Source organism: Pelophylax lessonae, assembly GCF_965119305.1.
Source record: "Pelophylax lessonae genome assembly, chromosome: 2".
Taxonomy (NCBI): domain Eukaryota; kingdom Metazoa; phylum Chordata; class Amphibia; order Anura; family Ranidae; genus Pelophylax; species Pelophylax lessonae.
Window position 1 is genome coordinate 339,858,161 of NC_138769.1, and position 25,928 is coordinate 339,884,088.

The following is a 25,928-nucleotide window of genomic DNA, read 5'->3' on the forward strand; positions in this document are numbered from 1 at the left end:
AATCGCACTGGACTGCATGTGGTGTGAATTGGCTCTGACATCTGGAAGAGAGCTTGTTCTGTTGAAAAACAAGATTATTGTCTCTGGATTACCAGATGCAAATCGAAGCCAAAAAACGAAACTCCTGCAGACATTGTATCTTCGAATCAGAAGGCTACAATGTAATTAAATGTTTATTTTTAGGTAATATTGCTTTCCCTCCCTGTCCTCCAGTCCTGACCTATCCATCACACATCATTCTACAATCAGGAGCAGCCCGGGGCGGGGTTTGTAGACAGCTGATGCGCAGACACGCCCACAAGCTGGCCTTCTCTTTCCTGTTCGCCGAGTGACGACACCGCACGGCCTCTCCTATCGGGCGTAGCTCAGCGCCTGCGCACTAGCATAGTGACCGGCGGCATAGACGGATCTGAGACTGAGACGGGCAGAGCAGACGTAAAGATGTCCGGTCACTGGCAGCAGAGCGGGGCCCGCGGGAAGGACTTCACTAGTATCATACAGACATGCAGCGGCAACATCCAGAGGATCACCAACAACAGTAAGCATGCGCAGCCGCGTGCCTGACATCAGTGATGGGGATGTGTCAGGACTGTCAGGAGCTGGGGATGTCATACATTGCACTGTCACCTCTACCATTGCTATAGATAGTTGGCTAGATGTTTGTCCTTTGTGTGATTTATGGATAGGAGTCACCTATGGAAGTATCTACATACATCAGTGGGACATGATCCCCCGTACCTACATACATCAGTGGGACATGACCCCCCATACCTACATACATCAGTGGGACATGACCCCCCGTACCTACATACATCAGTGGGACATGATCCCCCGTACCTACATACATCAGTGGGACATGATCCCCCGTACCTACATACATCAGTGGGACATGATCCCCCGTACCTACATACATCAGTGGGACATGATCCCCCGTACCTACATACATCAGTGGGACATGACCCCCCATACCTACATACATCAGTGGGACATGATCCCCCGTACCTACATACATCAGTGGGACATGATCCCCCGTACCTACATACATCAGTGGGACATGATCCCCCGTACCTACATACATCAGTGGGACATGATCCCCCGTACCTACGTACATCAGTGGGACATGACCCCCCATACCTACATACATCAGTGGGACATGACCCCCCATACCTACATACATCAGTGGGACATGACCCCCCCGTACCTACATACATCAGTGGGACATGACCCCCCGTAGCTACATACATCAGTGGGACATGACCCCCCGTAGCTACATACATCAGTGGGACATGACCCCCCGTAGCTACATACATCAGTGGGACATGACCCCCCATACCTACATACATCAGTGGGACATGACCCCCCATACCTACATACATCAGTGGGACATGACCCCCCATACCTACATACATCAGTGGGACATGATCCCCCGTACCTACATACATCAGTGGGACATTATCCCCCCCATACTTGCATACATCAGTGGGACATGACCCCCCGTACCTACATACATCAGTGGGACATGACCCCCCGTACCTACGTACATCAGTGGGACATTATCCCCCCATACTTGCATACATCAGTGGGACATGACCCCCCGTACCTACATACATCAGGGGGACATGACCCCCCGTACTTACATACATCAGGGGGACATGACCCCCCGTACTTACATACATCAGTGGGACATGACCCCCCGTACTTACATACATCAGGGGGACATTATCCCCCCATACTTGCATACATCAGGGGGACATGATCCCCCGTACCTACGTACGTCAGTGGGACATAATCCCCCGTACCTACGTACGTCAGTGGGACATGATCCCCCGTACGTCAGTGGGACATGATCCCCCCCCCCGTACGTCAGTGGGACATGATCCCCCCGTACATCAGTGGGACATGAACCCCCCCCCCCCCCCGTACATCAGTGGGACATGATCCCCCCCCCCCGTACATCAGTGGGACATGATCCCCCCCCCCCGTACATCAGTGGGACATGATCCCCCCCCCCCCGTACATCAGTGGGACATGATCCCCCCCGTACATCAGTGGGACATGATCCCCCCCGTACATCAGTGGGACATGATCCCCCCCCCGTACATCAGTGGGACATGATCCCCCCCGTACATCAGTGGGACATGATCCCCCCCGTACATCAGTGGGACATGATCCCCCCCGTACATCAGTGGGACATGATCCCCCCCCCCCGTACATCAGTGGGACATGATCCCCCCCGTACATCAGTGGGACATGATCCCCCCCCCCCCCATACATCAGTGGGACATGATCCCCCCCCCCCGTACATCAGTGGGACATGATCCCCCCCCCCCCCCCGTACATCAGTGGGACATGATCCCCCCCCCCCCCCCGTACATCAGTGGGACATGATCCCCCCCCCCGTACATCAGTGGGACATGATCCCCCCCCCCCGTACATCAGTGGGACATGATCCCCCCCCCCGTACATCAGTGGGACATGATCCCCCCCCCCCGTACATCAGTGGGACATGATCCCCCCCCCCCGTACATCAGTGGGACATGATCCCCCGTACCTACGTACATCAGTGGGACATGATTCCCCCCCGTACCTACATACATCAGTGGGACACGATTCCCCCCCGTACCTACATACATCAGTGGGACACAATCCCCCCCCCCCGTACCTACATACATCAGTGGGACACGATTCCCCCCCGTACCTACATACATCAGTGGGACACAATCCCCCCCCCCCGTACCTACATACATCAGTGGGACACGATTCCCCCCCGTACCTACATACGTCAGTGGGACACGATCCCCCATAACTACTTTTGGAAATCGGTGCACCGCACCAATTGGGACAGTGTCATTGCAGGCAATAGGCTGCCATTTGACATGTCACATTGCGCCAATGTGAACGGGGGCTGTAGTTGCACCAGAAGTCGCGGTTTTGAAATTGTGCGATTTCAGATAAAGTTGCACAATTTCAAAGCTGTGTTTAGTGTGAATGAGGGCTAATAAATGAAACATTCCATCATGGGAGGGCCACTCTCTTCAGTCTGTGTGATCATCATGTGATGGCTGATGTTGGCCCCTAGGCAGTCCCATCATCTGAGGGATAAATCTGGGAAAAGTCCTGCTAGCTAGAATCTGCTCATAGAGTAGAAGGTTTCCTTTTTTCAGGCCAACCTTCCTATGGGTCTCCACCATATCCCGCCTCAACCAAGGAACGTTTTTCAGGAGCCCCTTTCACAACCAATCCATGGGGGGGGGGGTCAGCAAGAGAATTGCAGCTTACATTGGTGATCAGTGCGAACATTGCCCCCTCTTAATTCTTTTATTTGTTACAGGTGCATGTATAGTGCCTTCAATTTCTGCAGAACTTTACATATACACTCATTGGCCACGTTATTAGGTACAGAAATATATAACAGATGCTTGACCCACGCTATTAAACCCACAGTGTTAGGGGAAAATTATAAAAATGAATGTAAACAATAGATATAAAAGCAGATATAGAGAATCAAAAAATATTGATAAAAAACACAATAATGATAAATGTTTCAGGTGTATATACAGATACAAAGTCCATGGAGTAGAGTCTATGTAGAGATGGATGGCTGGGTGGCCGACGGCTCTATCAGAGTTAGGAGGGGACTCTGTGCATGGTAGATAAATAAAAGAGAGAGAACAGAGCAGCGCCCACCTGAGTGTAGTATTAAAACAATCCTTTATTGGCATAAAAGGTAATGCACTCACATGAGTGAAGGAAAGCAGGCTTTACTGCAAGTCATCCGATCCACTGCAGGAGAGGTGTAGCCAGCCTTGGGTCCTGGCTGTGTCAGTGGCTTCTGGCACTTCTTGGTGTCCTGTCGGCGTCACAGCTTCTCCCTCATCACATCCGGTGGAAGCGGGGTGGTGCTAGCATTCGAGGCATGCGTGCCCCTTCGTCAGGCATTGTCTACACCTCTCCTGCCTCCCCTGCAGTGGATCGGATGACTTGCAGTAAAGCCTGCTTTTCTATCACTCATGTGAGTGCATTACCTTTTATGCCAATAAAGGATTGTTTTAATACCACGTTATTAGGTACACCTGTTCAATTGCTTGGTAGCACAAATTGCTAATCTGCCAATCACATGGTAGCAACTTAATGCATTTAGGCATCTAGACGCGGTGAAGACGACTTGCTGACATTCAACCCGAGCATCAAGATGTGGAAGAAAGGGGATTTAAAGTGATTATAAACAATCACCTTGTAAAACAACTAATTTGGTTTAAAATGGAAATGAAATGCATAACATTTTTGTATAGCTCTTAAAAAAAAAAAAGTTTTTCCCTTCAACAGTTCAGGCTGGTGGTAGTGGTGCAATGGTGTAGGGGATATTTTCTTGGCACGCGTTGGTCCCCCTTAGTACTGATTGATCATTGTTTAATCTCCACAGCCTACCTGAGTATTGTTGCTGACCATGTCTATCCTTTATGACTACAGTGTCCCCATCTTCTGATGGCTCCTTCCAGCAGGATAATGCACCATGTCACAAAGCTGAAATCATCTCACCACTGGTTTCTTGAACATGACAATGAGGTCACTGTACTCCAATGGCCTCCACAGTCACCAGATCTCAATCCGATACCTTTGGGATGTGGTGGAATTAGGATTCGCATCATGGATGTGCTCAGGACAAATCTGCAGCAACTGCCTGATGCGTCACCGCCTGTCAAACTTACCCATTGAGGACAATTGAACCGCACCACACATGCGAGCCAAACCTTTGGCTAATGGTTGCGGTGCAGTACTTCAATACTGAAGCCTTCTTTGGGATTGAAAATAAAAATTGCCATTCAGGAGGTGGGAGGATCAACTCTTGATTTCATGGAAGATGCTGCTCTGCTTCCCTCTGAAAATTGTTCCACTGCAGATCACTTTTTGGAGGGGGGGAGAGACTACTGCTCATGTGAAAGGGGCCTTTACTGCGGCAGTCAGAATGGCAACCGTTTCAGATACCTTAAAAGATAATTGGTGTGCCGCGTCCTGTCAAGTGGCATTGGCCTTGGTATTGGGTAGGCACCATCAGGTGGGAGGTCAATCAGCCACAGGTAAACCAACAACTTCTGGAGGAACCCTGGTTGAGTATGGCTGGTCTAATTTGCTGGCATAAATTTTAAAGTGGTTGTAAACCTCAGACATGAAATATGAACATAGCATATATCTCTATAGTGTGTACTTGTCTCAATTAGGAGCACTAAGTGTCAATTCTGTCTGCTGCTTTGTTCCTCTACTATCAGCATGAATTACTTATGACAAGTTTTCCTGACCCCAAGAGAAACATGGTGATGGGGAGGGACCTCCAGCTGATTCTGATTGACAGCCTCAGCTCTCTTTCTATGTGCTGAGTGAAGGGGGTGTGCCAATGCCCCTCAATTGGCTCTCAGAGCTCTCCGCCCCCTTGCTTTTCAGAGCTGAGAGATCTTGTGTAAATTCTGCACTTTAAATGGATGTAGGGGAAAGAATTCTGTGGATAAACAGGTACAACTTATGTCGGAATACTTATTTCATCTCTGTGTATCACCTGCGGCCAGTCACTTCACTGGGTTTAGAACCTCTCTAAAGAAGATTTTAGGATTCTGGGGGTCCTCACCTTTCTGATCACATAGTTCACTTACAAATGTTCATTATGGTAATAATATATAGTTGTTACTGGTTTAGTCACCCCTGTCTAATCGAAAAAACTTAGGGAAGGTCCGCCCCTGAAGTCCATTGGACCAATTATCACTGTGGGCCACAGCTTGGCTGGGTGCCATATGAAGCATCAGGACATATTAGACATTTTACAGCCATTTCCCAGGAGGAGCTGAGATCTGGGTGGGGGTTGTGTGAGACAATCGTGTTATTGACACTAATTGGTTTTCTGAGATGTGCTTGAGTTATTAAACCGTAATCAGTTTTTGTTTTTTTTCCTTCTTTTGAAGCAGATACATTTTTAGTATGCTATAAATTTTCCAGAAACAGCGCACGGATGCTTTACCCATTTACACGCTATTAGCATGTCATGAATCTGTTGACACACCTAGCTGTACAGGCCATTATATGCAGGAGTAATAACTGACCAGCCTTAATGACACATCTGCACATTATATTTCATATGCACTAAGAAGAAAACGTGTGTGTTTGTGTATAATCATAATATTATAATACAGGATTTGTATAGCACCAACAGTTTGCAAAGCACTTAACAAAATGGTAGACATTACAGTTACAATACAATTTGGTAAAAAAGGAATTAGAGGGCCCGGCTTGTTAGAGCTTACAATCTAAAAGGGAGGGTTAATCGATACAAAAGTTTAATAGGTGTGGGGGATGAGCTGATGGAGAAAGTGAAACTGTGTATTAGTATAAGCCAGATAGGCTTCTTTAAAGAGAAGGATTTTCAGGGATCGTCTAAAGATGGATAGATTAAGGGACAGTCGAACAGATTGGTGTAGAGAGTTCCAAAGGATGGGAGAAGCTCTGGAGAAATCCTGGAGGCGGGCATTGGAGTTGGTGACAAGGGAGCTAGAAAGCAGGAGGTCTTGAGAGTACCGAAGAGAGCGACTTGGTTGATATTTTGAGATGAAGTTAATGATGTAGCTGGGGGCAGAGTTGTGGATGGCATTGTAAACTATTGTTAGTTCTTTGAATTTTATTTGGTGGGAGAGTGGAAGCCAGTGGAGGGATTGGCAGGGATGGGTGGAGGACACTGAATGGTTGGTAAGGTGGATGAGTCTTGCAGCAGCATTCATTATGGACTGAAGAGGGGATAGTCTATGTAAAGATAATCCAATGAAGAGGTAGTCGTTGTAGTCGAGGCAAGACATAACCAGTGAGTAAATTAGAAGCTAGGTGGTGTCATTGGTTAAAAAGTGGCATATTCTAAAGATGTTGCATAGGTTAAGGCGGCATGATTTGGACATGGATTGGATGTGGGCCTGAAGGGACAGTGCAGAGTCCAGGGTTACCCCTAGCACCCTGGCATGTGTGGAAGGACTGATAGTTGTCAATTGATTTTGACACAGAATTCAGGGGAAGGGGCACGTGGGAGAAGAAATATTATGAGCTCGGTTTTAGAGATTCAGTTTGAGGAAGTGGTGAGACATCCAGGCTAATATGTCTATTACTAAATCTGTGATGCAGGAGGAGACTGATGGGGTGAGCTGGGGGGGGTAGAGAGATAGGTTTGAGTGTCATCGGCATAGAAATGGTAGTGGAAGCCATGAGAGGCTATTAGCTGACCCAGGGAGGAGGTGTAGATCGAGACTACTAGAGGTCCAAGGACAGAACCTTGGGGGATCCTAATAGTAAGAGGAGTTGCAGAGGAGTAAGTAGAGTTGTAGGTGACACTGAAGGTACGGTGAAATAGGTAAGATTCGAACCAACGGAGAGTATGCACATTAAGTTTTTTGAGGAGGGGGTTGTCAATGGTATCAAAGGCAGCGGAGAGGTTCAAGAGTAAAAGCCCGTACACACAATAAGAAAATCGGAAGTAAAATTTCGTCCGAACTATCTGCCGATTTTCGGATTGTTAGTATAGTGCTTTCAACAGCCGATTACGGATTTCCGTACGACAAAATCTGGATGTGCAGGCTATAAATATTTTATCGTACATGGAACGCAGCGTCCAATTTTCATTAAATTAGTACAGTTTTCGTCCGAAAAAAAAAAATCATAATTAGCAAGACTAGGCATGCTCGGGAACTAAAGAAATGCATACAAAACAATTCAACATGTGACATCACTTCTGAAGTTGAATTCTGTCGTAGGAGAATTTTTTTATATGAAAGTAGCCTCTTGACTTTCCATATGAGACTAGCATGCAACAAAAACTAAAGAAAATTAGTCCAATAATCTGATCATGTGTACGAGGCTTAAGAGTAGTGACCGTTGGTTTTAGCTGTTAGTCAATTGTGAGTTTTAGGAGTATCTGTGGAGTGCTGTCGGTGAAATCCAGACTGAAGGGGATCAAGAAGGTTCTACTCGATGAAGTGTTTGCTCAGTCGGGTGTACACTAGACGTTCAAGGAGTTTAGAGGCAAAAGGTAGTATGGAGATGGGTCTTAGGTTTTTAAGATTGGTGGGGTCTAGTGAGGCTTTCTTTGGTATGGGAGCGATTAATGCATGTTTTAGAGGGTTGGGGAAGATGCCAGTGGAGAGGTCGAAGATATGAGTTAGAGTGTAGGATAGAGCCAGAGGGTGACCGTAGTATTTGAGAAAGAACAGGGTCCAGGGGGCAGGAAGTTGGGTGGGCATTAGAAAAAAAGTTTTTAGTGACTTTATAGTAGTTGGGTTAAACAAAGGAAGTATTGAGTGTGCAGGAGGACAAGGAGTGTAAGGTGAGGGGATATCTATAGAGTAGAGATCTCATCACGAATTGTATCAATCTTATTATTGAAGTGATCACTTCGGCAGTGAGTAAGTTAGTGGGTGGAGGTAATAGAGGACTAAGTAGAGTGTTGAAGATAGAAAAGAGTTGACGGGAACTGTGTGAGAGGGTGTAAATGAGAGTGATAAAATAGGTCTGTTTGGAGGCAGGAATTGTATTTTTGGAGGGCAGATTTATATTGGGCCGAAATCTTGCTGTGACTTAGACTTATGCCACAGGCGCTCGAGCGTGGCTACGTTTTTTGAGGCTTCTGGTATTGTCTGTCTGTGCCAGGGTTGTAGTGGTCGGGTCCTGATTCTGTGTGTAGTCAGGGGGGCCAAGGTATCCAGGGTAGATGAGTCAACTGTTGTAGACAGAAGTGGCCAGGTTGGGGCAGGACAGAGATGAGATTGTGTTGTAGAGACAATCTGAAGCAGAAATAAGAAGTGAAGTAATGTTTAAGATGGCAAAGGTTTCTACAGATAATTGTTTGGTAGTTGGAAGGCAAGGAGGAAGACGAGGAGAGAGTAAAGGCCCGTACACACGTACCGATCGTCGGCATACAAACGTCGGCGGACGAAAGATCTGCCGATTGTACGCGTGTTAGTATGGTGCCTCCGACAGCTGTCTGCGCACAATCCGCGGACAAAAGTCTTTCTTGCAAACATGAAAATTTTTGTCTGCGGACACCAGAACGGATGATTGTTCGCCTGTCAGTACAGAATTCGGCCGACAGACCGCAGATTTGCAAGACTGGGCATGCTCAGAAAATTAAAAACACAGGGAAAGTTAACCATTACATGACATCACTTCTGCAGTCAGCTGAAGTCTGCAGACAAAATTCTTGTGCTGTCTTTGTGCTGTCTTTGCACTTTTCAACAGACACCGACATCCCGGGGAGAAAAGACGAACATTTGTATGCCGACGATCGGTACGTGTGTACGGGGCTTTAAACTAATAAGGTGGTGATCAGAGAGAAGGAATGGAATGGACGCGGGTATCAGATACCTGTCTTTCTCACTAACTTGTGACAAATGACTGGCCAATCTCGCACCACGCTGTCACTAGCATAACAATGCCAAGCTCCGCTGCACAAAGATTTTCCATCTCGGGGACCAAAATCTAGGTGCCCGCAGCATGAGAGCGGTTGTCACTGGGCTAATAAGGCAATCAAACCTTTAAATGCCACCACCCCCGTTTGGTCTGAGCAGAAGGAAGCTCGTAATTTCAGTATTACCAATTATGATTTTACAATTGTCTGTAACACACACTGTCACCACAGACAGGTATGTTCCAAGGATTTATTCTATACAGTAGCACTCTTCAAGACCGGTTCTTTGTTAGCTTGCATTAAGAGCTTAGGGACAAGGTTAACACTTAATACGATATTTTATATCACTCGATCTCATGTTTAAAGAGATCAGATTGGTTATATCAGTGCAAGTTGTAAAGCAATTATCTTAGATTTATAGTAAAGTTTGGAAGTTGTATAGTTACCGTATTGTGTAAGGGTTCTTTCACACAGGCGGTCCACTCGGCTCTGCTGACCCCTTCTAAGCAGACGAATGACAGGTCCGTCTCTGCTCACTGTGCAGAGCAGAGACAGACAGTCCTGCTTTCTTCCTATAGGAAAATTGGGTGAAAACTGACCGCCTGTCCATTTTCACTCGATCTTATCTGATCCACTGTCTATTTGGATTTGGCGGACAGGATCGGATAGCGGCGGGTGTCAGCAAAAATTTCACAACTGACATCCGCCGCTCCATAGGGGTGAATGGAGAGTCCGATCAGGTCCGCCTGAAAAACTGACAGGCGGACCTGATCGGACTGCCTGTGTGAAAGGATCCCAAGAATATTGGAATGTGCACAAGAGAAGTTAAAGCTGGTGTTTGTAAGGATCCATGCACATGGCTATGCAGAGACTGCGTAATGACATTTCCATAACCTGCTGCTACTGTTTACAGCCACCCGTTGGGATGCATTAATAGAGGCAGCTGTATGTGGTTGTGCACCAGGGGTTGCCCGAAGCATGCGCAACAGTGTTCCAAACTCATATAGTGTGTATATATAAGTGAGGTAAGAAGGGGTGACCAGCGCTATGGAACTTTTAAATATGCGTATTCTTTTTATCACAGAGGTGTCAGCTGCCAGCAACCTACCCCAAAGGGTTAAGAGAGTGAAACGTGTGCAAAAGATTGGTACGGCGCTACCTCATAGGTGATAAAGTGCTCAATGTGCAATATAAATAGATAAATATATATTAAAAAGTGCACTGATGTGTGAAATTGATATTGTGACCAAATATCAACTACCAAGAAATGTGCATAAACATATAAAAGTGCTGGTGCGAAATAAATCCAATGAAGGGATAACCAAATATAAATAGTGAAAATATATATATATATATATATATATATATATATATATATATATATATATATATATATATATATATATATATATATATATATATATATATATATATATATATATATATATATATATATATATATATATATATATATGAAAAAATTTATTTGTTTCATTCAATTCAAAAAGTGAAACTCTTTATATAGTTTGTTACACACAGTGATATGTTTCAAGCCTTTCTTTCTTTTAATTTGGATGAATATGGCTTACAGCGAGTGGAAAACCCAAAATGCGGTATCTCAGAGAATTGGAATATTACATAAGACCAAAAAAAAGGGGATTTTTAATACAGAAATGCTGGCATACTATAAAGTTTTCCCATGCACAGTATAGTATGCACTCGATACTTGGTCAGGGCTCCTTTTGCATGAATTACTGCATCAATTTAGCGTGTCATAGATTTGCATGAATTACTGCATCAATTTAGCGTGTCATAGAGGCGATCAGCCTGTGGCACTGCTGAGGTGTTATGGAAGCCCAGGTTGCTTTGAGTGGCCTTCAGCTCGTCTGCATTGTTGGGTCTGGTGTCTGCCATCTTCTTCTTGACCATATCCCACAGATTCTCTATGGGATTTAGGGCAGGCGTATTTGCTGGCTAAGCAAGCACAGTAATACCATGATCATTAAACCAGGTATTGGTAGTTTTGGCAGTTTGGGCAGGTGCCAAGTCCTGCTGGAAAATTAAGTCCATGGAGGTGCACAGTGTGCAGGAACTGTGGGTTAATGAAAAGAAGCCCACATAGAAAACCTTTACTGAGAGCTATATGGAAGCTGACCTTCAGAACATGCTAGCTACCTGGTGGTTTCTGGCTGCAGAACTTTGAGTCACTGACTTGTAAGCAGTTCTCTATAATAAAGTCAGAACTCCTGATCTGCATTCTCCTTCCAGCTCAGTGAGTCAGATAATAATGGCTCAGATCAGGGTTCCAACTTTTCAAACTGAGTTTTTATTCTTGCTCGGTTAATCAGAAGATATTGATGGCATGTGATTTATACAAAAGCCTAGGAAGTAGCATTTTTAGTGTTGGTTCGCTAATGATTAACCACATAACGACCGCCCACCGCAGATATACTGTGGCAGGCAGCCGCTGCTGGGCAAAGTGACGTAGGGGTAGGTCACTCGCTCAGCCGCCTGTAGGGGGCAAGCGCGCGCCCCCGCCTGTTCACAGGCATCCCCGTGCGAGTGACCGGCAGCTCCGATGTCCGCCGGCCACTGGCAATCTCCCGCAGGAGAGGGAGAAATGCAGATGACTGATGTAAGTGCAGAGTAGGGCTGGGCGATTTTGCCTAAAAAAAAAAAAAATCTTCGATTTTTTTTTTTTTTTTAAAGAAAAATTCGAGTTTCGATTAGATTTTTTTTTTTTTTCCAATGCACTTAAAAAATGACTGCAGACATCAGATATAGTGTCAAAAGTGCAACTTTATTGCTATTTTAACTCCAAGAGTTAAAATGCATAGAATCCCAAAACAAAAAGTACACGCTGCCATGTTGTTAATTTCTTGTTCTTTTAATAGACTAGACATTAGACAGTAAAAGAAGACACGGGGGCTGGCTCGTATCGCACTGAGCGGGGAGGGAGGAGAGCTCACTGTGTGGAGGGAGGACTGAGGAGAAGAAGCGCTGCGGCTGTATATGTGTGTCTGACGGACCACCGCCGCGCCTGGATGTGATGTCCGCTGCGGGCGGTGCGTCTGTACAGGGGCTGCGCTGTGATAGGTACAGTCAGAGAACTCCCCAGTAACCGGCCACCTTTTTTAGTTTGAAACGATTTTTTTCTACAATTGTTTATTTTCCGCCTGCCCCCGCGTAACTACACACACCTGGGCTCAGCCAGCTTTTTTAGTTTGAAACGATTTTTTTCAAACGAGTTTTCTCTACAATTTTTTTTTTTCTGCTTCTTTCCGCCTTTTTCCTCCTTTTTCCGCCTGCCCCCGCGTAACTACACACACCTGGGCTCAGCCAGCTACTAGTCCACCGCACAGGAACCAAACTCTCCCCAGTAACGGGCCGTCGCGCCTGGATGTGACGTCAGCTGCGGGCGTCGCGTAATTTTCAGATTAATTTTAAGTGAAAATTCTTGAGAGACATACAAGGGGTGCCATTGCAGACCTCTTTTTGGAAATGCTATTTGCTGTTCCAGTGATTTTAGTATGTTGTGTCACTGACCCAGAACTAGAATGCAGAGCGCTGCAGAACTAGCTGCGGCGCGCTGTGATATTGCAGGGGGCGCTTTAACTCACTGTACATGCTTCTTCCCACCTCCACCCTCCCCCTTGTGCAGAGCATGAGATTGGATTGGCTGTCCTGGTACAGTGAGTGAATATAGAGTGGCTTCAGCAGTGTGGAGGACAGAGCAAGGAGTAGAAGCAGCAGTGACAGCTTGCTCAGAGCCTCATCACAGGCATCGGAGCTATCCGAAGGGATTTCTTCCTCCTTCTCTGCTACTGTGAGTCACCCCCCCCCCTTCCCCTCCAAGGCTGCTATGTGTGTACGGTTCTGGATCTGTTCACTCACTAGTGACGTCAGCTGCCGGGAGAGGAAGGGGGCGGTGCGTCTGTACAGGCCAGGGGCTGTGATAGGATAGGTACCTATCCTATCACAGCCCCTGGCCTGTACAGACGCACCGCCCCCTTCCTCTCCCGGCAGCTGACGTCACATCCAGGCCGGGGAGTTCTGTGTACCCATCACAGCGCGCCGCAGCCGACGTCACATCCAGGCACGGCGGCGGTGGTCCGATACTGGGGAGATTTCGGTTCATGTGCGGCGGACTAGTAGCTGGCTGAGCCCAGGTGTGTGTATACGCGGGGGCAGGCGGTAAAAGGAGGAGAAAACAATTGTATAAAAAAACTCGAGTTTTAAAAAAAAAAAATTGTTTCAAACTAAAAAATCGATAAATCGATTAAATCGATTTATCGCCCAGCCCTAGTGCAGAGACTATACGATCCTGCAGGATCGTATGTCTCTGTGGTTACATCACGAGCCACGCCCCCCCACAGTTAGAATCACGCCCCTAGGGACACACTTAACCCCTTTATCACCAATAAAGTTAACCCCTTCCCTGCCAGTGTATATTTATAGCACTGATTACTGTAGTAATGTCACTGGTACTCTCAAAAGTGTCAATGTCAGTCAGGGGTCCGATCTGTCCGCCGCAATGTCGCAGTCCCAAAATCGCAGATCGCCGCCAATACTAGTAGAAAAAAAAAAAAAAAAAATTTAAAATGAGAAATCTTTCCCGTAGTTAGTAAACTCAATAACTTTTGCGCAAACCAATCAAAATACGCTTATTGCAAATTTTTTTTTTTTTTTTTTTTTTGAGAATTTCATATAAAAAAAAAAATGTGAAAAATATTTATTTTTTCAAAATTGACGCTCTTTTTTTTTTTGTTTATAGCACAAAAAATAAAAATCGCAGAGGTGATCAAATATCACCAAAAGAAAGCTCTATTTGTGGGGAAAAAAGGACGTCAATTTTGTGTACAGTGTCGCACGACCGCGCAATTGTCCGTTAAAGTCAGTCAGTGCCGAATCGCAAAATAGGGCCTGGTCATTGAGCAGCCAAATCTTCTGGGGCTTACGTGGTTAAAGAGGTTGTAAACCGCCAAAAACAAAAAACCCCTGAAAGACAAATCTTTCGCATACTAGCTCATTATGAAATGCTTATCTTTTAGAACGAAGCACCCGCATTGCCTGCACACCGCTCACACGGACGACATGTCCACCCATCTTCCTTCTGGGTTCGCGTCCTCCAGCTGTCTGATTGGCTGGAGCTGCGATGAAGTCACCCTCGCGCATGCCCATGGGAGCCGCTGTTCACGGCACAGGGATCTGAAGGAAACACACGGGCAGCCATTCCTTCAGAGCGCATGCGCCAGTGATGTGACTGGCTGCGTGCAAAGTAAATATCTCCTAAACGGTACATGTTTAGGAGATATTTACAATACCTATAGGTAACCCTTATCATAGGCTTACCTATAGGTAAAAGTTAGAGGAAGCTTTACTTCCTCTTTAAAGGATTCCTTTAACCCTTTTGATACTTGGCAACCTTGTGTGACAGTTGGAATGTTTTGTATACCTCTAAGTGGCTTTGTGGCTGCATGGTTTTACACTGTTTCTAGCTTATACTGCCTGTAACTTGGCCCTCTTGCTGTGCACACTACCTGGTGGAGTTCTCTGAGGGACTGAGCTACAGCCGCAAGCTCCAATAGATAGTAGCAGTCCACTTTAATTTTGACGCAAAATATAGAATAATACAGGGTGTGACAAACTTGCTTTTAAATGTAGGAGCCGGTTATTTCTTATTTAACAAAGATTACTGGTAGAACATGTAACATGTTCCTGAAAGTGAGCTGTATTTACACACATTTAAAAAATAATTTTAGGCCTGAAGATTTTATAAAAGCCACAAACATCTATATTCTAAATTAAATAGTGGTAGTTGCAAAGGTCATTTTAGGGGCACCAAATGCAATAATATTACAACATTTTTTGGTAAAATAAAAAAGCCAAGGTTTGCACCGTGTAAATAAATGTCCAACATGTCAAACCTTAATTTGCGTGCGCCCGGGAAATAGCAACAAACTTCAGTATCCTATATTTTCTATAGGCGATGCTTTAAAAGCCCCCTATAGGTCATCAGTTTAGAGTTATGAGGCAGGTCTAGTGTTGGAATTATTGCTCTTGTTCCAGTGTGTGCGACAATATGTAATGTGTATCAATGTTTTCAGGCGTAGACTCCCGCCATGTGTGTTGTGTGGGGGCCTCCAATTTTATTTTTATTTTTTTGGGGGGGGATTTTGTGTTTGGGTGTAACTTTAACTTTTTACAATTTTTTATATATATATATATATATATATATATATATATATATATATATATATATATATATAATATAATTTTTTTTTTTTTTTTTGGGTTACAGGTTCTCTTCTCCCTCCCCTCTACACGGCGGCACCCACTATGCCCACCCCAGGCTCACAGATGGGCAAGCGGAGCCCAAGATACATATGGGGGGAGGGGGTGTGAAGCATTTGGGCGGTAGCCCTGGCGCCAGGACGTAATTTGTCTGGTGCCTGGGGTTTGTCGAACCCTGGAATAAAATGTACAATTATCCTTCAATTATCCTTTAAAGCCTATCTTTAGTTCCAGCTGTATAAAAATAAGTCAGCAGCTACAAATACTGTAGCTGCTGACTTTTAATATAGACACTTACCTGTCCAGGGAGCCCACGATGTCCGCACCCCAGCCGATTTTCAGATCGGCTGCCGCCACCATTCACTCTAAGGGGGGAAACCCGTAATGAAGCCTTTGTGGCTTTGATCGGGTCTTCTGTTCGGCGGCCGTGCAGGTAGGATGCCCGGGTCTCCTGGTGGGACGGGAGACCCGGGCAAGCTGCGGGAGGGGGGACGTCCCCTCCCGCTCCTTGTAATGACAGCCGAGCTGCTTCTCAGCCGCATCGGTTGTCATTCCAAGACAGCCGACCGTCGGCTATGGACACCAGTACAAGGGTGATGCCTCTAGCTGAAGGCATCACTTCGGTACAGCACTTTCCCTAAATATCGGCAATATCAGTAACCTCAGGGGCCAATTCCGTTCTATCGGGGAAAGTGCAGATCGGCCCCTGATATATCGGTGGTGCCGATAATTGGTCGATCCCTAAAAGCAGATACCAGCACAAGGAACTCTTATTTACATGTGAGTACTGTCCCCATTCTGAGGCCACTCTGGTCACCTAATCTTCTTTGCGCCAGCTATAGAGGAGAGGAATGAGTATCACACAACGGCTGGTAATGTCTGGGAGCAGCGATGCCACCCAAAGGCTGCCATGTCTCAGCCGTTGTTGACACTTCCTTCCCTCCTCAGTAGCAGCTGCTGCCTGACGGGAGGGGAGCCGATCATGTGATCGGTCCAGAGCGGCCTGAAACTGGAGAAGTATGAACATAATTTTCTCCATTTTTATACAGTATAGGTGTTAGGAGGGGGAGGGAGCATTTTTAAGCATAGTTATCAAAAGCCTAGAACTAAAACTCTCTTCTTATTTATTTTTTGGAGAGTGGGGAAGTGTTAGAACCCCTGTGGAAATGTTATTGCTATCAGGGGCTCTTATAAGGTTGAAGTGTTACTAAACCTACAACAGTAAAATGAGTGTGTATTTGCAGTAAAGAATGCTCGTTATAATCACTGTGGAACCTAAGGGGTTAATCCTCTGCATTGTGTAAAAAGGCTGTTTGATCCTGTCTTCCCTGGTTCTCCTTTTTCGTCCACTGTCCCCTTAAAAATTACCTGATAAGTCTATGGAGTCAGGCTGCACGTGCTCAGTTTAATGTGTATTTCTAGAGAGATTTTTTTTTTTTCTTGGGAGAGTGCATGTGATTAGCACAGGGCCAATCAGCACTGTCCAGACAGAGGGTCAGGGGTTCCTGCAGCCTCATAGGACAGTCAGGAAACTCCTCCAACAAGCTTTAACCAGTGCTTGGCTGGACACTGATAGATGTCAGACTGCTACATACTGATAAGAAAAGGTAAATTAGCAGTTTATATTTACTAAAATAATTGCATTTCCAAGTTCTGTGTACTGTGGGAGATCAGATATAGTGACTGCAGAGTCCTGGGTTTAGTAACACTTTAATTTTCCTCCTCGCTTGTCCCATATCAATAGTTTTAGCAGACCGGAAGTAAAGGAAAATATCCCAAGAGCAACAGGGACCGAAAAAAGTATTCTTTTATTATTGGAGTATAGAAAGACTAGAACCCCCTACAAGCTTTTTTTTTTTTTTTTTTGCTGGGAGTCCTTCAACCCCAGCTAGGAGTGGTGCAGCATCGCTGGAATGGTGAGTATGTGACGGACAGCACTGGACATCTCTGGTATGTATAAAGCTACGTTCACATCTTGGCATTTTTCAGCTCTAAGGATCAGCTCAAAAAACACCCGACAAGGACAAATCCTATTCATTTCAATGGCCCCTGTTCACATCTGAGCGTTTTGACGTTTTAAGCAAAACTCCTAACGTTCAGAGTACATGAGCTTCTTTTTGCGCAGATTACAGGCGTTTTAATTTTTTTTTTTTTTCCATTGGTCACTTGTCAACCTAAAAAACGCCTGTAAATGGCAACGCCAAGATGTGAACGTAGCCTAACAGCTTAAGCTTCTTTTATTTATTTAAATCTAATGCTAAGGCCTGGATTTTAGTATATTTTGTTCAAGCTACAATTGGGTTTTAAATCTGATTTGTAAGTGTAATTTTTTTTTTTTTTTTTTTATCCAGAAATTTTTATAAGTAATACACATTTTGCACCAATTTTATTTCAGTACTATTTTTTTGTTTTTATTTTTGGAAGGCCAGTGACTGATAGGGATCTTGGCCTTTAATTAAAGATCTTCAAGCTGTTTTGAGCGGTCTTACAACCTTGTTATTACAAAGCTGTCTTTATATAAGAAAAGTATTCATGTCCTTCACATGACTGCCTTTTTTAAATGTCTTTTACAATCAGATAACATTGTTGGGTTTTCCTTTACTCGCCAGGTAAAGCTGGCTTTGTTTGCGAGTGTCAAGGGGAGAGCAGTCGTCCTGCATGCAGAATGGTATGCTGGAGCTGGGCATACACTGGTCAATTGTTAGCTGGTTCCTGATGAATGAGGCGAAATTGGCTTAGCAGATGGCTCTTACACCTGACATTAGTCTACAGAAGAATTGATGGAGCCTGGTGAAAAAATTGTCCACCCAACAGTGGCTGCATGCAATCAGATGCAGCCAGTGCCCGGGTATTTTGACAGCTGCTAGTGCCAGCTGCCAAAGCACAATAGACTGCTTAAAGAGGTTGTAAACCCTCTCTTATAACTTGTAATAACTTTAATAAGGCTTACCTATAGGTACTGTAAATATCTCCTAAACTTGCACTGTTTAGGAGATCTTTATTATTAATGCAAGCCAATGACGTAATCGGCGCATGCGCTCTGAAGGAACGGCTGCCCGTTCCGTTCCTTCATAGCCCTGTGCTGTGAACGGCGGCTCCCACGCGCATGCGCGGAAGTGATGTAATCGCGACCCCAGACAGTCAGGTGGCCGGAGGATGCAAACCAGGAAGCGGAACGGCCCAATATGTCAGCCGTCCTGTCGCTGAGCGGACGACACTGTGGGGGCTTCATTCTAAGGTATTACATATGCCTTTTGCCTTGTAGGATTTTTTTTTTTTTTTCATTTTTTTTTTGGGGGGGGGGGGGGGTTTACGTCGTCTTTTGAAGAAAAAAAAAAAAATAACCTAATGGTCTATTGCCAGATTAATGTGGAACCCCACTCTCTCAATCAACATTGACTGTTTTGAATCCTTATGCTGCTAACATTAGTAAATCAATAGGAAAATATTTACTTGTTTTAAACTGTTTTTTACATTTCTTTAGTTCTTTCCCAGTTTCCCTGCCTAGGCAAATATCATTTATCCCAGGAGTCTTCAGGAGGGGAGGAGGGGTTTTCTCAGCTAAGCACTCTCGCCTGCATGCCGGAGCGAAGGGCAGATGGGTTCAACAAAGTAAATGCTACATGAAACTAGGGATGCACCGAAATTATTTCTCATTTCGGCCGATAATGGGTTAACATTGCCGAAAATAAATATGGCCGCCGTGGATGTATCTCCACTGACAGGGAAGTGAAGCTCTCACATAGTTACAGCTAATAGCGGCCGCTCCGCCCGCCCCGGTGTCAGGTCAGTTCTGTTCTCATTCACACATAGTCGTGCTGAGCTGACAGGGATGGCTCACATTAACCCCCCCCCCCCCGCCTGGTATGTCCATTCATAATGCACAGATCGTAGTAGGGACGTCATTGAGAGGCGGTGCCGCCGGCCAGAGGCGGGACTTTTGAATGAAGGACACCCGAGGAGGGGGACGCTGAGGCGGTGGGGGGGGAGCTGAGGCAGCTTACCAATGGTATTTGTATTATGAAGCATGAGGGGTTAATGTATTGTCACTGCTGGTCATTCATCTATTAGTGATCGACCAGTGGCAGGTAATTAACCCTTTTGTGCTGCATTAGTGCAACCAGTGTCAGTGTTAATTAACACTGGTTGCACTGATACTGGTTGCACTAATGCAGCACAAAAGGGTTAATTACCTGCCACTGGTCGATCACTAATAGATGAGTGACCAGCAGTGACAATACATTAACCCCTCATGCTTTATAATACAAATACCATTGGTAATTAAATTAACCTCTTGCCAACCTGTCACAGTACATATACCGTGACAGGGTGGCAGCGACAGGTGTACGTCACTACCTGTTTTTGGTGTATGCCCCTTTTCTATCCATTTTAAAAAATTTTTGGGGAAAAAGTAATTTTCGGTTTCGGTTTTCGGCCAAGGGCATCCTGCATTTTCGGTTTCAGCCCAAAATTTTCATTTCGGTGCATCCCTACATGAAACCTCTGCCCTTACTCAAGATGGCCACGGCAGAAAGGCTAGGGGGGTTCAAAGGTATTTTTGAACAAAATTAAAGTATAGAGACCTGGATGGATGGTGGAGTTTGCTTTGAATATTAAAAATAAATTAGATTTCGCTTTTGGTTTGTGGTGCTCAGATACAGTGTAGTTCTGCTTTAAGGATCAGACCACTGCTGCTATTCCTAATTTTTAACCTATCAAAGATTATTGCAGCTAGATCAAATACTGTAGCTGCTAACTTTTAGTAACAGGACACTTACCTGGCTGTGCTCACTTGCAGCTTCACACTGCACATGTGTAAGTCGTGCTATTCTAAGCAAAAAAAATCACGATTTTCGGCATAACATCTTTTACGTTATACAAAACAATTAGGCTAATTTTACTGTTAGTTTTTTAAAATTCATTCAAGTGTATTTTTTTCCCAAAAAACTGCCTTTGAAAGACTGCTGCACAAATACCGTGTGACCTAAGATTGCAACAATCACCATTTTATTCTCTAGGGTCTCTGCTAAAAAAAAATCTAGAATGTTTGGGGGTTCTAAGTAAATTTCTAGCAAAAAATACAGATTTTTAACTTGTAAGCAACAAGGGTCAGAAAAAGGTTTAGTCTTTAAGAGGGTAAAGCGAAAGTATCGTTGCTTTTTTACCTTTTTACCTACAGGTAAGCCTATAATAAGTCTTACCTGCAGGTAAAATTAATGTCTCCTAAACCTACGCAGTTTAGGAGATATTCGCCCTGCATGCATCCGCTGACACCAGCGGCACATGCGCTCTGAAGGTCCGGTTGACCTTCAGAGCTCTTTGCCAGCTCCTTGCCGGAAAGTGGCACGTGCGCGGGAGTGACGTCATCGCGGCTCCAGCCGGAGCCCCCGAACGTGGAAGATACGCCGAGGGAACATGACAGCTCCCTCAGTGGTGTCCAGGCGACCGTGTTGGGCCTTCGTTCTAAGGTAAATCTTTCATAATGTGCTAGTAAGCGATGCATACTAGCACATTATGCCATTGTCCTGTAGGGTTTTTTTTTTTTTTTCAGCGAAGATACAACTGCTTTAAACTGCCATCACTTACAGATGGAACTTCATTCCTTTGATCTAAAAGAAGGAAATTATAACTATAAGAGCCGGTTCACACTAATCCGACTCAGTCGCCCCGACTGAGGGTGACTTTGAAGTCGCCCGTGCAGCGCGACTTCATCACGGCTTGCAAACGACTTCTCATAATGGAAGTCAATGCAAGTCGCTCTGACTTCGCTAAAGAATAGTGCAGGAACCTTTTGTAAGTCGGAGCGACTTGAATCGCTCTGATTAGAACGGTTCCATTGCACAGCATTGGGAGCTACTTGTCAGGCGACCAAGTCCCCTGACAAGTTGGATTAGTGTGAACCGGCTCTAAACACAATGTTTTAGTGCCGGTTCACACTCTTGCGGCTGCGGCAATCGCATGTAATATCGGAGCGCACTGCTCCTTCATTACATGCGATCAGGTGTGCAGTGCGAATTCAGCCATACACTTTGTATGGATAAATTCGCACTGCACCCGCACAAAAGTTGCACATGATCCTTTTTTTCAGCCGCATCAGGATCGGATCGAACAGTGGTTCACACTTGTGCGATCCGATCCTGTGCGAACTGTAAAGATTGCACTGTGATATGCGATCAAACTGGGGGTGTCGTTAACATTTCATTGACACCCCCAGCGTATCGCATATGGCAGTGTGAACTGCCAAGGGTGCGTTTGCGATGCGGGAACAGGCTGCGAATTCGCAGCCTTCCCGCATCACACAAGTGTGACCCGACACTTACAATGTGTCTAGCAGTCTTAATAATGTTGATGAACATTGCTGAAGGCTTTTTTTCACAGCTGGTAGTAAGCAGAGAATAGCTCTGTGTTAGGGCTCTTTCACACGGGCGATCTGATCAGATCCGCCTGTCAGTTTTTTAGGCGGATCTGATCGGATCCTCCATGCAGCTCTATGGGGCAGCGGATGTCAGCGGAGACATGTCCACTGACACCCGCTGCCATCCGTATCCGATCCTGTCCGTGAAATCTGGACGGATGGAAACCTTATTTTCCATCCGTCCTGGGGATCGGATCGGATGGGATCGGATGATGGCGGACAGGCAGTCCACTGTCATCCAATCCCCCATAGAGAGCAGCAGGGGCTGTGACACCTTCCTCTCCACACTGCAAGTGGAGACGGAGCTGTCATCTGCCGGCTCAGCGGGGATCGGCGGATCGATCCCTGCTGAGCAGCACGGATCCGCCTATGGAGGCGAACCGTGTGAAAGATCCCATAGGCTCCTTTCACACGGGCTGTGCGCTCGGCGAATTTTGTTTTTTCTCAGCGGGGCTCGATCCCCCGCTGAGCAGGCTGATGACAGCTCCGTCCCTGCTCTGTGCGCAGAGACAGAGCTGTCAGATCCCCGCTCTCCTCTATGGGAGATCCGATGATAACGGACCACCTGTCCATTTTCATCCAATCCTATCTAATCCGATCCTTCTGACGGGAGGGAATAGCTTGCAGCTCTAGATTCTTCCATTCTTTTGGTCCATTTTTTTCTTTCTTTTATTATGAATCAAATTGAATTTGGACATGAACTCTGAACTCCCATTTTTTGAGCAATCTTCGCAGCTCGCCTGTCTGTTATGTAAGATGCAAGGCTGGAATGACCCAGCCTTAAGCTCATTTGGAAAAAAAATCTCTAATTATGACAAAGTGAGACTCCCTCTGAAGTATCAGGAGGAAGATATTTTAGAACATAGGAAATTGTGCTGATGATTATAGTGGGGTCATTTCTGAACGATGAAAGAAATCGGGAAGTGACTTAGCCTTTAAAGTTCCACCCATAACTAAAATGTCAGTTGCAAGTATATGAACACGAGCAACAAACTGATATTAAATGGTAGCCAGGTCTGCAGGCCTGTAGGCCTGTTTTTGATTTGGTTTAATGTGCATGTTTATGGCTATAGTGGAGGAAAAATTTTCACTTGGCACACACTATAGTGACTTATTTTTGAGGTGAGCAATAGTTACTAGCGCTGTTTACTGAGTCCTTGATTCCTCTGTTGGGAAAAAACCACAGCTCCACGAAAGGGATTTACCCAATTAACACTGTATTTATTTTTGTTTTCTCTTTCCTGCAACGTGTGTGTGTGTGTGTGTGTGTGTGTGTGTGTGTTGCCTTTGACGACTTTTTCCATTGACAATTCATGAATAATTTAAAGTGTATTTAGAGCCTAATCTGTTTTGTTTTTTGTTAGAAACCTTCTCTGGTTGCTCTGTGTGCTTTCCCGGGGAGCTCACCCTCTCTGATTTGGGGAGAGAAAGTGGGTTAAAATCCTAAAGATTGAGCTTCAACCAAAAACGAACAGGGGGGGGGGGGTAATGTATTAGTGGGGACACTTGTTGGTTGGCAGCTATGAGAGGATGTTGCTCAATTTGGAGATATTTCTTCTCACTTTCTGTTGTGGGGGGAAGGAAGCAAAGGAATATTTCTCCAATGGTACACAGATGGCAAAAGGTGCTTCCCTGCACTATCCAAAAGGGAGAAATATTTGGCTTCCCATTTTTCTCTGTATGGGTAGTACCTATAAATAAGAGGTTGGGGGTTTGCTAGTAAAGCCCCGTACACACGTACCGATCGTCGGCCGAAAGATCGGCGGTCTTTTGTCCAGGGCTGTCGTGTCGGTTGAAAAGTGCAAAAGACTGCACATGAATTTTGTCGGCCAACAACAGCCGACTGCAGAAGTGATGTCATGTGATGGTTAACTTTCCTTGTCTTTTTTTCTTTTCTGAGCATGCTCAGTCTTGCAAATCTGCTGTCTGTCGGCCGAAATCTGTACTGACTGGCGAACAATCGGCCGTTCTGGTGTTGGCATACAAAAATTTTAATGCTTGCACGACAGATTCTGTTCGGCCGAAAGTGCGCTGTCGGCTGTCAGAAGCATCCTACTAACAAGCCGAAAATCGGCCGATCGTTCGGCGGCCGAACATTTTTGGCTGACAATCTGCACGTGTGTACGGGCCTTAAGGCCCAGAAAAGTTAGCATCTGCAGTATATGTGTAGAAATTGCTCCATTATCTCCTTATGAACATGTGATTTATGTTTGTGTGAGCTTTTTGCACGTCATCCATCATTAAAGTTTGAATACTAACTCTTTTCTGTCTTTTTTCTTTTGTTAGTTCAACCTCCTTTTTAATAGTGTGTTTTTTTTTTTTTCTTTCTTCCTTGTTCAGCTGCTCAGATTCAGACCTTATTAAATCAGCTTGGAACCAGTAAAGATTCAAGTAAACTTCAGCAGAACCTGTAAGTTCAATGTGATTCATACTTCTGCTTTTTTCATTATTTCTAACCCTTTTTGTTATTGTCTGATTTCTTGTATTTAAACTGGAAGTAAACTATAAAGATGCCATCTTACAAAGGGGTTGGCGAGATTGGTGCCCGCCAGGGGCACAGGCTGAGGGGGGGGGGGTCCAAAAAATTCTTACCCTCTGTTTTAATCTTCAGCTGCCATAATGTTGCACATGTGATCAGTTTTGACACCCACCAGCCGTGGAATGGTTTGCTTGAGAGCACAAGCAATGTGACTGTTACATACCCGGCACATGCTGGAAATGTAACTGTTTTTTAAAACTGTTAGATCGCAGGGTTTACTTGTGCTTTAATGCTAAATGAGCTGGGATATACTGTATAAATGACTCCTAGGCCTCGCTCACACCATGGTGCGGAGACATGGTTCCGTTTTTCTGCACTTATTCTGCAATGGCACAAAAAAAAATGGTTCTCTGTGACCTGAACGCACCACAACGTGCAGATTTTTTTTCTGCATGGGAATCTGCAATGTGTATGTAGTTTTCTGCAGATGAAAAACTGACATGACAACATTGGCGTGGACAGGGAACGTAACTGACTCGCATGAAAGCTTATGTCAACGTGCAAAGAACTGATGTGAAATATGTCTCTACAAGTGAAATCTGGGCGGTTTTCCCTTCAGTTTTCATTCATGTGTGTTGTGAACGAGCCCTAATCCTTTTATCGTAAAGTAGAACTCCAGCTTTAATATCACTTTAAAGCCGAGCTTTACCCAAAATAGGACGTTCCTCTTTAAGGCCTGCTCCTCTTTAAGAAATTTTAATTTTTTTTGGGGGGGGGGGGGGTGGGGGTAAGTTGCTCTTTTTTTCGACAGTTCTCTTCTCCCCCCTTCTTCCCCGCAGTCTTCTGGGACATGTCACAATGCATAGTGCAACTCACGCATGCACAGTGGGCACCTGTCTGTGAAGCTACAAGCTGTCGCAACCGGGTGCCCACCGCTAATAATGCCGGGACAGAAGACGGCTGGGGAAAAGGGCTCGGGTAAGCACAGTGCTGGGTCCTGGGACAGGTAAGTGTCTGCTTATTAAAAGTCAGCTTCAGTTTTTGTAGCTGCTGGCTTTTAATTTTTAAAAAATTTTACTGGAGCTCCTCCTTCTTTTTTTTTTTTTTTTTTTTTTTTTTTAAAGTTTTTGATTTAAGCAAGCTAGCCGAAACAAATGACATGACATAAGATGCAGCCGCTGGGTGTGCTGTAACGGACTGTAGTAACCATTAAATACATACAGTAAGCAGCATTTTGTTCTGGCAGCAGTACAGGAGATTTACCATCTGCTGCTGGAATGAAGAATGGGCTTGAATGCTTTTCTGCCGTTCAG

At 45.1% G+C, this 25,928-nt stretch overlaps 1 protein-coding gene across 1 annotated transcript in view; it reads left to right on the forward strand.

Moving 5' to 3' along the window:
* Positions 1-319: 319 nt before the first annotated feature.
* Positions 320-25,928, forward strand: part of STX12 (syntaxin 12) — a 60,372-nt gene continuing 34,763 nt past the window's right edge. Inside the window, exons 1-2 of the mRNA XM_082246777.1 lie at positions 320-538; positions 24,477-24,546. Coding sequence (XP_082102903.1) covers positions 442-538; positions 24,477-24,546 — 167 coding nt within the window. The 5' untranslated portion in view covers positions 320-441. The remainder of the gene's footprint in view (positions 539-24,476; positions 24,547-25,928) is intronic.